At 42.1% G+C, this 14,855-nt stretch overlaps 1 protein-coding gene across 2 annotated transcripts in view; it reads right to left on the bottom strand.

Annotated features, from left to right (window-relative positions):
- LOC110454309 (collagen alpha-2(I) chain-like) overlaps positions 1–14,855 on the bottom strand; it is a 46,513-nt gene that overhangs the window by 21,646 nt on the left and 10,012 nt on the right. The window contains exons 3-15 of one of the 2 annotated variants that reach the window (XM_021503754.1): positions 14,399–14,491; positions 11,630–11,707; positions 10,986–11,090; positions 9,873–9,986; positions 9,403–9,538; positions 6,935–7,095; positions 6,686–6,760; positions 4,056–5,727; positions 3,533–3,823; positions 1,674–3,299; positions 1,292–1,457; positions 738–900; positions 95–251 (exon numbers count right to left, since the gene is read on the bottom strand). In XM_021503754.1, the coding sequence (XP_021359429.1) occupies positions 95–251; positions 738–900; positions 1,292–1,457; positions 1,674–3,299; positions 3,533–3,823; positions 4,056–5,727; positions 6,686–6,760; positions 6,935–7,095; positions 9,403–9,538; positions 9,873–9,986; positions 10,986–11,090; positions 11,630–11,707; positions 14,399–14,491 (4,837 nt within the window). Of the gene's footprint in view, positions 1–94; positions 252–737; positions 901–1,291; positions 1,458–1,673; positions 3,300–3,532; positions 3,824–4,055; positions 5,728–6,685; positions 6,761–6,934; positions 7,096–9,357; positions 9,539–9,872; positions 9,987–10,985; positions 11,091–11,629; positions 11,708–14,398; positions 14,492–14,855 lie in introns of those variants that run through there. The other variant, XM_021503755.1, reaches the window with a different exon arrangement.

The raw sequence follows: 14,855 nt of genomic DNA on the forward strand, positions 1-14,855 counted from the left end.
CAATGGCTGTACACATATTTACCATGTAGAAGTCACGTTTCAGTAAAAAGTCAAAATCAGTACTTACCATGCACTTGGAGCAGGTAATACTTACTTGGGTCAAAGGGATGAGGCTGCAGACAGTTGACCACATGGCGGTCACCTTCCAGTAACATGACCAGCTTGGACGTGTAGCGATCCCAGATAAAAATGTGGCCACAGTCAGATCCACTCATTACAAATTGGCTTCCCCAGAAGTTAGCTTCTTTTATCTGGAAACACAAAACCCACTCATCACAAACTGGCTCCCCCAGAAGTTAGCTTCTTTTATCTGGAATCACAAAACCCACTCATCACAAACTGGCTCCCCCAGAAGTTAGCTTCTTTTATCTGTAAACACAAAACCAACTCATCACAAACTAGCTCCCCCAGAAATTAGTAACATAAAACCCACTGACATTGTCTCTTAATTTCCAGTCTAAAACACTGTCCATTTGAAGAGGTTAACTGTTTCCCATTACACAGTGTATCAGTTGAAGGTACTTTAAAGTTAGGTACAGGAATTACAGCATAGAAATTGCCTGGAAAGAAACTGAAGAGAATGCTAATGTGTGCCCAATGTTTTTAAACAATTAATTGATAATGAATATGTTCAGGCTTTACTGTTGCCTCTGAATTCATCACAGTTTAATGAGCCTTGTCTTCATGCAGCGGTTTGTGTTGCCTCTGACCTTATATCACAGCATTTGGAGCCTTACCATCGTGCGGGCATTTCTGTGTCCCCGAAACTTTGTAGTAAAGGATGGCTGGTGTATATTTCTTAGTTCCATCTCCTCCTTCTCCCGTTCCTCCTGACGCTTGCGGTACAGCTCCTGGAGTCTGATAGCTGTGATGTGACGCTCAAGTGTATCCCTGTTCTCTCTGAAACACAGGTGAAAAGATTACAGGTAAAAGAATAACACAGATATAAGAATTCTTATTCTAGCAATGGAAAGGTTTCTTTATGAAATCATCAAAAACCTCTGTTACTTTATAAACTGAAATGTCATCCTAATTTCTGACTATGAATATATACATACTGACTGCAATGTCATCCTAATTTCTGACTATGAGTATATACATACTGACTGCAATGTCATCCTAATTTCTGACTATGAATATATACTACTGACTGCAATGTCATCCTAATTTCTGGCTATGAGTATATACATACTGACTGCAATGTCATCCTAATTTCTGACTATGAGTATATACTACTGACTGCAATGCTGTAACAAACAGATCAACTTGACTGTACATCACAGATAACTACCTCCTCCTGCGAGGTGTAGTTGTGTCATCATCACTGCTCTCCTCATCCGTCGACAACTGGAAGTTCCCTGTGGGAGGTCCACTGTGGCCTATCCGTCGCCGACGGTTGGCTGGTGCGGCCTCTCTGGGGGTGCTCGGAGTGGCAGCTTCTGCTTGTCTCTCGGTTTCTGTAAATTAAGTTCTGATGAGTTATCAATCTTGTAAAAATCAGTTTGACATAAGAAAAGTAAACCAGCTCTATTTAAGCTACAGTTTAACTATGTATACACAATATACCAAATTTCATTTTATCACAGATTACAACTGAATTCTTGACTTTCTGACATTTCTTCCCTCCAGTACAAACTGTGGACCATTTCCATGCTGACCCCTGAAGGACTTACCCAGATCAGTGGAGGCCCCTCCTTTCGCTGCCTGCGCCACACTACCCTCTTCCACTTCCTGTGACACAGATTCCTGTGAGGTTGACTGCTGTGACCTTTTCATCTCAGGTGTTTGATCCTCTGATAAAGAGGATTCCTGTTTAGTTGTGACTTCCTGAGGTTGTCCTGTCTCGTTTGGACTGGAGGATATCTTCCCTTTTGACGACACAGGTGACTTCGAAACTCTTTTTACCTCCTTCGAATTCAAATCTTTTTTCCCCTTCTTTTTCTTATCTTTATCCCCTAAATTCCCCAACTCCTTTTCGTCTGTCCCCACCCTTAGGAAAGACGGCCCTACCTTGGAGGACACATCCCATCCCTGGCTGTCACTCGCCTCCTCCTCACAAACTTCATTGTATAAATGACTAGGTTCTGTATTAATTTGACCTACACTAGATGTAAAGGAGGGCATAGACTCTGGCTGGGCACTAGAGCTGGCCCCTTTGGACGAGGGATCAGTGATGTAGTCATCTGTTTCCATCAGATGTTCCTGTCCACCTTCCTGTCCTGTTTTACCCTCACTTTCACTTGTACTGTTCAAGTCCCCACTAACACAAACCGGACTGTCTAAAACTAGGCTAGAATCACTGTGTCCCTGGGGACTAGCCGAATCACTGTGTCCCTTGGGACTAGCTGAATCACAGTGTCCCTGGGGACTAACCAATTCACTGTGTTCCAGGGGATTAGCCGAAATACTGTGTCCATGGGGACTAGCTGAACCACTGTGCCCCTGGGGACTGGCCGAATCACTGTGTCCCTGGAAACTGGCCAAATCACTGTGTCCTTTGGGGCTGGCTGAATCACTGGGACCATTGGGACTGCCTGAATCCCAAGGACCCTGAAGTTTTGTCAAATCATTCTGACCAAAGGGACTCACAGAACTGGAAGGACCTGGGGGACTAGATATTTCACTACCACCAAGGGGACTCACACAATTGTTCTGCCCTTGGGCACTGGCTGAATCACTCTGTTCCTGAGAACTGTCTAAGTCCCCAGTATTAGCCATCTGGGATAACAGACGCGGGTGACCATCGTCTCGTTCAAACTGACTGGTGTCTCTAACAAGAGGAGCCAAGGAAGCATTTTCAGCACTTCTCTGTAGCAAACCAGCTTCCAAGTTTTCAAATTTTGCAAAGCCCAATCTGATGGTACTACTGGTGGTTCCCTCGGATGAGTAATGGAGGCTGATGACAGGCTCCATCTGTCCAGGGGACAGTGGTGCATCCTGGTTACCATGGTCGCCAACAATAACTGCAGGCTGTTGGCCTAACGATGACCCTGGTCTCTCCGAGGTAGACTGAACTGAGTCCTCAGCCAACCCCTGACTGGATGCACTAGCTGTGGGTCCTTCTACAACACCAGATATTGCACTTGTTGACCCTTCACATTTCTGGTTGTTACTTGTAACATTGTCTTTCACTTGTTTATCAGTACATTGAGGTGTTACTCTGGGGACTCCCTTAGAACCTTCCACTGATGATTCTGTCTGTTGAGACAGTCCCTCACTATCTGATAGCCGAGACACAGTCTTCGTGATACCAGGCCTCCCATGATCATCCACACCCTCCATTATACCTCCACAGCTTTCTGAAAGAGTATCATTTTAATCAAAATGTGAATGTGAAATTGAGAAAATTTGATCAGAAGATTCAGTGCAGTCTTTCAAATGACAGCTAGCCAGAGAAATTCAACTTATCAAATTCATGTCACGACAATTCGAAAAAATATCTTTTGTTACACAGTAAGTTGTGACATCAGAACTAATCATGTCAAGTTTAGTCCTGTGTACCACTTGTAGTTTGAAGCTAAGATTTCCATACCTGATGCACCACCAATAACTGCCCTTTCTGTCCCCTCCCCAGAGGAGGTTGGGTCTTCAGTAACTCCACCCTGGGGCAAGTCTTCCACTCCTCCACCTCCCTCCCGAGTAGCCTGTTCTGATTCCTCAGTGATCACCTCTGATCCTTCAGTTCTAACCACCGACTCTTGAACCTGCTCTTCTGAACCTTCACCTTCACCTTCTGTCCTTCGCAAGTTTCCGTCCAACCAGCGAGTGAGCATGTCTGACATACGCTGCATGATGGAGGTGTGTGGACTTCTCCTCTGCTCAGCTGAACAAACACAATACATTATGTTGAACATCTCACCAGCAATGTGAAAATTACTAAAAACTTAAACATGAAAAGCATTTACATATACAATGTATCACAATAATGATATCACATATTTTACACATGCAAGTTAAACAGTTTCATTATTTTCAGAAGTATATGTACACCTATATCTTGTTCTCTGGTTTCTATTTACCTCTGACTTGTTTTTGAATAGTACATCATGACCTACCTGTCCCCTGGGCCTGCCGCTCACTCTCTGGACGTGCGTTAGGGCCTGTGTCTGACCAATCACCACGCAGACGTAAACGTTTTATAGGTGGGTGTCCTACAGCAGACTCCTCTAATGCCTCTGTAGCTGATGAGGTGCTAGCTCCACCCATGTCTCCAGCTATAACTCCACCCAATGTCCCACACACAGCTCCAGGCAGGGCACCACCCATAGCTCTGGCAGCATCTACCCCCCTACTCCCTCCTTCTAATCCTGCTCCTCTGCTTAATTCTAACCCTGACCCAACCTCCATTCCTGCCTCACTCCCTAATTGTGCCCCTCCTTCTGCACCTAATCCTGCCTCACTCCCCAATTGTACCACTCTTTCTGTGCCTAATCCTTTCTCACTCCCCAATTGTGCCCCTCCCTCTACTCCTGTCCCCTCCTCTGGTCGGGTGTCTCCTTTCGATTCTCTTTGCTCTGTCAATCTATCTGGTTCTCTAACAACCGGGTCTTTCCCTGTAACCTCTTTCAACTCTTCCCCTGTCACCCCTTTATCCTCTGTACCTTTCCCTCCTTTTACAGTCACCAGCCCTTCTGTCACACCTCTTTCTCTTTCCTTCAACATGTCTTTCCCACCATCATCTGCCCTGCCCTTAACCCCTCCCTTTGGCCCGCCCTTTGGTCCACCCTTGCCCTTGCTGCCTGTCCCTTCCTTTACTACTCCCTCTTCCACACTCTTCTTTCCTGTATTTCCCTGGTCAGTGCCCACACCCTTCTTTCCTCTCTCCCCCTGGTCAGTGCCTACACCCTTCTTTCCTCTCTCCCCCTGGTCAGAGCCCCCACCCTTCATTTCTGTTTCACCCCTGTCAGAGCCCCCACCCTTCGTTCCTGTTTCTCCCCTGTCAGAGCCCCCACCCTTCGTTCCTGTTTCTCCCCTGTCAGAGCCCCCACCCTTCGTTCCTGTTTCTCCCCTGTCAGAGCCCCCACCCTTCGTTCCTGTTTCTCCCCTGTCAGAGCCCCCACCCTTCGTTCCTGTTTCTCCCCTGTCAGAGCCCCCACCCTTCGTTCCTGTTTCTCCCCTGTCAGAGCCCCCACCCTTCGTTCCTGTTTCGCCCCTGTCAGAGCCCCCACCCTTCGTTCCTGTTTCGCCCCTGTCAGAGCCCCCACCCTTCGTTCCTGTTTCTCCCCTGTCAGAGCCCCCACCCTTCGTTCCTGTTTCTCCCCTGTCAGAGCCCCCACCCTTCGTTCCTGTTTCTCCCCTGTCAGAGCCCCCACCCTTCGTTCCTGTTTCTCCCCTGTCAGAGCCCCCACCCTTCGTTCCTGTTTCTCCCCTGTCAGAGCCCCCACCCTTCGTTCCTGTTTCTCCCCTGTCAGAGCCCCCACCCTTCGTTCCTGTTTCTCCCCTGTCAGAGCCCCCACCCTTCGTTCCTGTTTCTCCCCTGTCAGAGCCCCCACCCTTCGTTCCTGTTTCGCCCCTGTCAGAGCCCCCACCCTTCGTTCCTGTTTCTCCCCTGTCAGAGCCCCCACCCTTCGTGCCTGTTTCTCCCCTGTCAGAGTCCCCTTGCTTCTTTCCTTTATCATCCTGGTCTGTGCCTCCACCACTCACTGTATGGGAGGTTGTGGAAGAACTGGATTGTTTATAGTCCGACACCTCTGATGACTGTTTTACTGGCTTGAAGCTGTCATCTGTCTGTAAAATGTCATAATTTATGCTCACATCTGGGAACTGGACATATAAATAGTTTTAGTATTTTGTGTATGGGGGAGACACTTATCTTGTTCCAACATTTAACCCCCATATATTGAAGAAATAATAATGAATGTGCATGTATTATAGTGGCATTATATAGCAAGGCAAAGTATTGCAAGGCAATCCATAGTTCCCCATCGGTAATGATTTTTATATTTAACAAACAGTACACTTATGTCAGGATGTATCTACTGTCGGAAAATATCCTGATACATACTTCTTGCACTCCATCATCCCAAATGTCCTTGTACACCAAATCTACTTACACCAGGTGAAAAAATATAGGAGATATGCCCCAGACAAACATTTTCAAAAGTTAAAGTCAAAGGTCAAGTCATAGGTCACAGTGACATAATTCTTGCACTCTGCACTCCACCATCCTGAGATGTCTCTGTACACCAAAACTGGTTACTCCAGGTGAAAAAGTACAAAAGATATGCCCCTGACAAAAAAAATCAAAAGTTTAATTCAAAGGTCAAGTCATTGGTCATAGTGACCTTCTTTTTGCATTTTGCACTCCTCCATCACACAATGTCCTTGCACACCAAATCTGGTTACACCAGGTGAAATAGTATAGAGGATATGTCCCGGACAAATCCTAGACAGAAGGACAGACGGACGGAGTGCAAACCTATATGGGAATAATTATACACAAACCCATTAAAATTGATTATTCTATACTTTCTTTACTTTTCTTCCATATGCTGATGTCAAGGGTTAGAGTTTATAAACAGAAAATCTTGATGTCGAGGGTTAGAATACACTATATGACCTAACACATTCTGATGTTTAGGGTTAGAGTACATAACTGACATGCTACATTTTGTGTCGGGTCGGAGTTCACATACTGACTTACCACATTCTGATATTGAGGGTTGGAGTTCACAAAGAGACTTACCACATTTTTGTGTCGGGGGTTAGAAGACTTAGATTCGGGTGGAAGGCTTTTCCCTAGACACTTGTACTTGTTTTCCTGTAACAGCAAAAAATAATTTATAGGTTAGTATTGGACATCAAAATGTAGCTCCAATCAAACTGATCTGATAAAGGGGGTGATCTATTTAAAAAGAAGCAAACAGATTTAGCATGGATATACCCCTGACGTAAGCCAATAGTAATAAGAGGGAACCACTTTAAATGAACTTACCTTATGACCGAACAGGTAGATGTACTCAGAGGAGTAACTAACAAGAACATCTTCCCCATCGGGGCTGTAGTTAAGGGAGGTTATTCTGTAAGACCGTCCAGATAGCGAAGGCGCAGTGAAGCGACACATCATCCCTGTAATGCTACGTCCAGCATAGTTACCTAGCAACAAATAACATATCCCCGTAATGCTACGTCCAGCATAGTTACCTAGCACCAAATAACACATCCCTGTAATGCTACGTCCAGCATAGTTACCTAGCAACAAATAACATATCCCTTTAATGCTACGTCCAGCATAGTTACCTAGCAACAAATAACATATCCCTGTAATGCTATGTCCAAAATAGTTACCTAGCAACAATTAATATATACCTGTAATGCTATAGTAAGCATAGTTACCAAGCAACAAATCACATATACCTGTAATAATATGTCCAGCATAGTTACCTAGCAAGAATTAATATATACCTGTTATGCTATAGCAAGCATAGTTACCTAGCAACAAATAACATATACCTGTAATGCTATAGTAAGCATAGTTACTTAGCAACAGATAGCATATACCTGTAATGATATGTCCAGCATAGTTACCTAGCAACAATTAAATATACCTGTAATGCTATAGTAAGCATAGTTACTTAGCAACAGATAGCCTATCCATCTAAAGCTATGTCCAACCTAGGTTCAGTGGTGAACCACAAAGGACTGCTAACATCAGGTGATCATTTACTACATGCAACTATAAAGGCAGGTACCAGTGTGTTACTTGTAGTGTGTGTTACCAGTGTGTTACTTGTAGTGTGTGTTACCAGTGTGTTACGTGTAGTGTATGGTACCAGTATATTACTTGTAGTGTGTGTTACCAGTGTGTTACTTGTAGTGTGTGTTACCAGTGTGTTACGTGTAGTGTGTGGTACCAGTATATTACTTGTAGTGTGTGGTACCACACACTACAAGTAATACACTGGTCCCACATACTACAAGTAATACACTGGTAACACACTACAATTAATATACTGGTACCACACACTACAAGGAATACACTTGTACCCCACACTACAAGTAATACACTGGCACCACACACTACAAGTAACACACTGGAAACACACACTACAAGTAACACACTAGCAACACACACTACAAGTAATACAATAGTCCAACACACTACAAGTAATACACTTGTACCACACACTACAAGTAATGCACTGTTACCACACACTACAAGTAATATACTGGTACCACACACTACATGTAATACACTGGTAACACACTACAATTAATATACTGGTACCACACACTAGACGTAACACACTGGTAACACACACCACAAGTAACACACTGGTAACACACACTACCAGTGTGTTACTTGTAGTGCGTGTTACCAGTGTGTTACTTGGAGTGTGTGGTACCAGTGTATTCCTTTTAGTGTGTGGTACCAGTGTATCACTTGTAGTGTGTGGTACCAGAGTATTGCGTGTAGTGTGTGGTACCAGTGTGTTCCTTGTAGTGTGTGGTACCAGTGGATTACTTGTAGTGTGTGGTACCGGTGTGTTACTTGTAGTGTGTGGTACCAGGGTATTACTTGTAGTGTGTGGTACGAGTGTATTACTTGTAGTGTGTGCTACCAGTGTATTACTTGTAGTATGTGGTACCAGTGTATTACTTATAGTGTGTGGTACCGTGTGGTACCAGTGTATTACTTGTAGTGTGTGGTACTGTGTGGTACCAATGTATTACTTGTAGTGTGTGGTACCAGTATATTACTTGTAGTGTGTTACCAGTGTATTACTTGTAGTGTGTGGTACCAGTGCATTACTTGTAGTGTGTGGTACCAGTGTATTACTTGTAGTGTGTGGTAGTGTGTGGTACCAATGTATTACTTGTAGTGGGTGGTACCAGTATATTACTTGTAGTGTGTTACCATTGTATTACTTGTAGTGTGTGGTACCAGTATATTACTTGTAGTGTGTTACCATTGTATTACTTGTAGTGAGTGGTACCAGTGCATTACTTGTAGTGTGTGGTACAAGAGTATTACGTGTAGTGTGTGGTACCGTATGGTACCAATGTATTACTTGTAGTGTGTGGTACCAGTGCATTACTTGTAGTGTGTGGTACAAGAGTATTACGTGTAGTGTGTGGTACCGTATGGTACCAATGTATTACTTGTAGTGTGTAGTACCAGTGTATTACTTGTAGTGTGTGGAACCCGTGTATTACTTGTAGTGTGTGGTACCAGTATATTACTTGTAGTGTGTGTTACCAGTGGGTTACTTGTAGTGTGTGGTACCAGTGGATTACTTGTAGTGTGTGGTACCAGTGTGTTATTTGTAGTGTGTGGTACCAGTGTATTACTCGTAGTGTGTGGTACCAGTGTATTACTTGTAGTGTGTGGTACCAGTGTATATGCATAACATAAACCTTTTCATTCCTCTGGTGAGTTTTGTCGTCCTGATTCACCCTTACCTGTAGCTCGTGTCCCCAACATCCGTCTATCAAAGATGCGCACAGAGCTATCAGAACATGCAATGGCCAGGTGATACGGAATGAAGGGGTTCACCGCAAGGGAGGTAACTGCTCTGTGACAGTTTATCAGCACATCCTTTAGAAGTAAAAACAAGTAATCAATAGATATGTTTTACATTGAGGATTACAGTCATCTAAAATAACAACAGCAAAACATTCCAGTTTGATATCATCAAATAAGTCTCATAAGTTTAAGCCTCGTTGATTCAGTTATCCCAACTGCCAACATCTTTAAGGATAGGTTTCCTCTTTTCTATTTAAATAGTATCAGTAGATGTAATTAGTAAAACAGCTAAGAGAAAGGCAGCTGAATAACAGTCTCAGTAGATTAAATCATTTAGATTGGAACAGAAGTGGCTGCTTAATAAGGTTCGTCTCGTTTACGAGTCTTGTGTTTGTCAAGTTCTTACCTCTTTACAATCTTCCTTTGTGCAGCTAGACTTGGCGCGGAGGTCAAACCAGCGAACCGTGCCATCCTCCCCACAAGACAGGAACAAGGATGACTCATTGGGCACTACCAATACCTGTTAATCATGAGTAGACAATAACACAAGTGTAGAGAAAAAACATCTCTGTCATTTGCTTTTAAGGAAATAATAATATTCCATCCACAATTATCATTATCTTATTTTCATCTTGAAAAGTCAATAAATATATTTAATAAATCATCAAACTTTAAATAGTGAACGTTCACATCAGACGGGACTACCTTTTTACAGGAGACGGACAGCCTGTTCACAGTAGATGGACCACCTGTTTACAGGGGAAGGTCTATCTGTCGCAGGAGACAAACTACCTGTTCACAGTAGACGGACTTATAAAATCTTTAACCTGTAACTGAGCGAGATCGGGTTATCTCGGTATTGGGTTAAGATTCTTTAACAAAATCCCAACAGAGGTGTAAGCCGAGGTTGGGATGTTCCAGAATCTTAGCCCAAGACTGAGATAACCCGATCTCGCTCAGTTACAGGTAAAAGATTTTATTATTCCGTCTCCTGTGAACAAGAATATCCTCCATAGATATGTATTGTATATATAACTTGTCATGCAATTGTTAAACTACAAATCAATCTTGGGCTTCAATGACACTTACATATCAAATGTTTGATGTCTTGTGCAAAGCAACATTCTGCTTTGGAAAAACCTAACTTTAAATAATCAATCAGTTGTTTTCCATGAAAAAAATAATGAAAAATCAATGTAAAAAGGTTGTGACAATTCACGACCAGTTCGAACATTTAACACAATTGTAAGTTTATTCAATATCAGTGATCAAAAGTCAAGGTCATGGTACTTAAGACCTTTCAGTTTTAATCAGATTTTAACTGGAAGTGACAGATACGGGTCTTGTTAAGTCTTAAAATGTACTTTTTTTCTATAAATAGAATAGGTGTGATAATGTAGTGAAATTTGCCAGTAGATGGTAAATGATATTTTTTCAGAATTTGAAATAAAAAAATAAGGTTCTTCTAAGTCAGTAAGTGTCACTCATCTATTCTACGACATTGAAATATCTGTTTTACCTCATATGTAGTGCCAAAGTGACAGTCAAAGAGATTATTGGTGTAGGAATCTGCCCGGTCAACCTCCGTGTGGTAGATCTTCCCGTCACCAGAACAGCTCACAATCTGTACAGAACTACATGTTAAACTCATTTCTACATGATAATCTTACAACAAGCGTAAAAATATTACAATATCTAGATACCCCCCTCTTATATCATATTTTATCTTTTCACCAGATATTTCATATCATGATCATATGAAAACTATGACCTGAGCAGGGGTTGTTGTCATCAGATACGACTCAGCAACAAGACCAGATACGACCAGTTCTGTAACTCTGAACCGCTGAAAACAACCTGCTAAGCCACAGTGTGCCGAATAAGTCAAGTCTCCTGTCAAAAATCATAGAAACATTTGGCACAATGCCACTCTGATACTGTGCCAGTAGGTGAGGGTTATTCATACCAAACTGATGAATCATATTCCGAAAACTACCCATATTTTTAAAAAAAAATATAAATGTGGTCCTTTGGTTTCTATACAGCCATCTACAGTAGACCAGTAGTTTGGATATGATTCAGTTAAATAGTAAATTGTGAAGGATAAAACCCATGAAAGCTTCATATACAGTAAAATACTGATTCATTATAACAAAAGCAAACCTGTTTGTCTCCAGAAGCCGGCAGGAACTTAGCACTGAAAATGTTGGCTCGATGACCGGAGCGGATGGACAGAACTTTCTGTAAACAAGAAAACATTACATCCACAGTACTAACATAATGTAAACAAGAGGCCCATAGGGCCTGTATCGCTCACCTGGATATCTAAGCAATCATGGCAAAATATTCTCCAAATGAGATCCAAGGGAATATGCCAGACCCCAAGGCCAATCCTTGTAGCATATGTATGGTTATAGGGTGGGGATCTCAACTAATTCCAAGCTGTGACTCAGAAACTAGGTCCCTACGTTTGTGGCCAGACCCCAGGAACAATTCTAATATCATGACTGCATTTGTCTTTTTTTGCCCAACATTTGTATATATAGTTTCGGGGTGGGAATCTCAACCATTTCAAAGTTATGACTCAGGGGTTAAGTCTGCAAGGGTGGGGCAAACCCTGGGGTCAATTCTAATATCATGACTGCATTCGTCTCTTTATGCCCAACAATTGTATATATAGTTTTTGGGTGGGGATCTTAACCATTTCGTAGTTATGACCCAGGGGTTAAGTCTCCAAGGGTGGGGCAGTCCTCAAGGCCATTATGGAAGCATATGTGCATTCATCTCTTTATACTCAGCAATTGTCTATATGGTTATAGGGTGGGGATCTCAACTGTTTCCAAGCTGTGACTAAGAAACTAGGTCCCTAGGGGTTCGGTCAGACCCCAGGGTCTATTCTAACATCATGACTGCATTCGTCTCTTTATGCCAAGCTTTTGTATATATAGTTTTGGGGTGGGGATCTCAACAGTTTTAAAGTTATGGCCGAAGGACTATGTTTCCAAGGGTGGGGCCAGACCCTAGGGCCATCCTGGAAGCAAATGTGCATTCTTCTCTTTATACTCAGCAATTGTTTATGTGGTTATATGGTGGGGATCTCAACCATTTCCAAGCAATAAACTTTTTCTGGCCCCACCCCTTAGCCTGGGGGGTCAGCCCCACCATTTGTACAATTTTGAATCCCTGCCTCCCATGAATGCTTCCGACCAAATATGATCGATATCCATGGCATAATTCTACAGAAGAAGTTGTTTATAGCAATATAGCCAAATTGTCCCCTTTTGGCCCCGGCCTCAGCTCCCTGGGGGGTCAGCCCCTACTATTTGTACAATTTTGAATCCCCACCACCTAGGGATGCTTCCAGTCTAATATGGTTGATATCCATCACTTCGTTCCAGAGAAGAAGTTGCTTAAAGCAATATAACCAAATAACCTTTTTTGGCCCCACCCTCAGCCCCCTGGGGGGTCAGCCCCGACTTTTGTACAATTTTGAATCCCTGCATCCCATGAATGCTTTTGATTGAATATGATTGATATCCAGTGCATAGTTCTACAGAAGAAGTCGTTTGTAGAAATATAGCCAAATTACCCCTTTTTGGCCGCTCCCCTCAGCCCCCAGGAATCTCCACCACCTAGGGATGCTTCCATTCAAATTTAGTTAAATTCCAATCAGTGGTTAAGAAGAAGAAGTCGTTTAAAGAAATTGTTGATGGACAGAAGACAGACGACGGACAGCGACGGATGGACAGACGACGGACGCCACGGTATGGCATAAGCTCTCCTTGGCCCTTGGACCCGGTGAGCTAATAAATTTGTATTACTTCACCGACTATAACAACAGAATGGACACAATAAAATGATGTGTATTTAAAACATTACTCGTTAGTAGATTAATCTGAGTACCTTATTGTGTGTAACACGAGTTTACAAACATTACTCGTTAGTAGATTAGTCCGAGTACCTTATTGTGTGTAACACGAGTTTACCAACATTACTCGTTAGTAGATTAGTCTGAGTACCTTATTGTGTGTAACACAAGTTTACCAACATTACTCGTTAGTAGATTAGTCTGAGTATCTTATTGTGTGTAACACGAGTTTACAAACATTACTCGTTAGTAGATTAGTCCGAGTACCTTCTTGTGTGTAACACGAGTTTACAAACATTAAGATACTCGGACTAATCTACTAACATTACTTGTTAGTAGATTAGTCCGAGTATCTTATTGTATGTAACACGAGTTTACAAACATTACTTGTTAGTAGATTAGTCCGAGTAGCTTATTGTGTGTAACACGAGTTTACAAAAATTACTCGTTAGTAGATTAGTCCGAGCACCTTATTGTGTGTAACACGATTTTACCAACATTACTCGTTAGTAGATTGGTCCGAGTGCCTTATTGTGTGTAACACGAGTTTACAAACATTACTTGTTAGTAGATTAGTCCGAGTATCTTATTGTGTGTAACACGAGTTTACAAACATTACTCGTTAGCAGATTAGTCCGAGTGCCTTATTGTGTGTAACACGAGTTTACAAACATTAAGATACTCGGACTAATCTACTAACAAGTAATGTTAGTAGATTAGTCCGAGTATCTTATTGTGTGTAACACGAGTTTACAAACATTACTTGTTAGTAGATTAGTCTGAGTACCTTATTGTGTGTAACACGAGTTTACGAACATTACTCGTTAGTAGATTAGTCCGAGTACCTTATTGTGTTTAACTCGAGTTTACAATTATTTTGGATATTTCATTCATATTTGTTTATTTATCTTAATATTTTGAGAGTATTTATAAATTTTGAAAAGAAAAAAGTTGTAATCTAATGCTTAATAACATGCTATTTCTTCTGGCCTAAAATTAATGATTTATCAAACATTTCTTACACTACCAACGAGCCATTGTTTTATGTTGAATTGTAATTTTACCTTTTTGTTGAATGGATCTGTGATAACAAGATGTTGGTCGTCAGATCCCGACAGAATTGTATGGCCAGTATTATTCCAGCAAATTGTGTTCACCTGGGGAAAAACCCAGTAAACAAACAACTCTGTACAAGGCTTTCTCCTTCCTTCATATTTTCGGCCAGAATTGGCCCTCATTCAAATGAGATTTAGAATTTAAGCACAACAAGATTTCACTATCTGAAATTTCTGATAAATGCTTCATAACAAGAAGTGAAACTACACATCTTTGTATAATGCATGCATACAAAAAAGTAATTGTACTTGAAGATGTAGATATATGATGTAAATCTCCCCCAACTTCTTACCCCTTCAAATAGTTAAAAAGACAAAGCTAATTGTTGCTTCACCAAAGCCATCATGCTAACAGTGACACATCACAAGGTCATAGTGAACAGCTAACAGTGACACATCACAAGGT

This window comes from Mizuhopecten yessoensis, unplaced genomic scaffold (assembly GCF_002113885.1).
Source record: "Mizuhopecten yessoensis strain PY_sf001 unplaced genomic scaffold, ASM211388v2 scaffold7763, whole genome shotgun sequence".
NCBI lineage: Eukaryota > Metazoa > Mollusca > Bivalvia > Pectinida > Pectinidae > Mizuhopecten > Mizuhopecten yessoensis.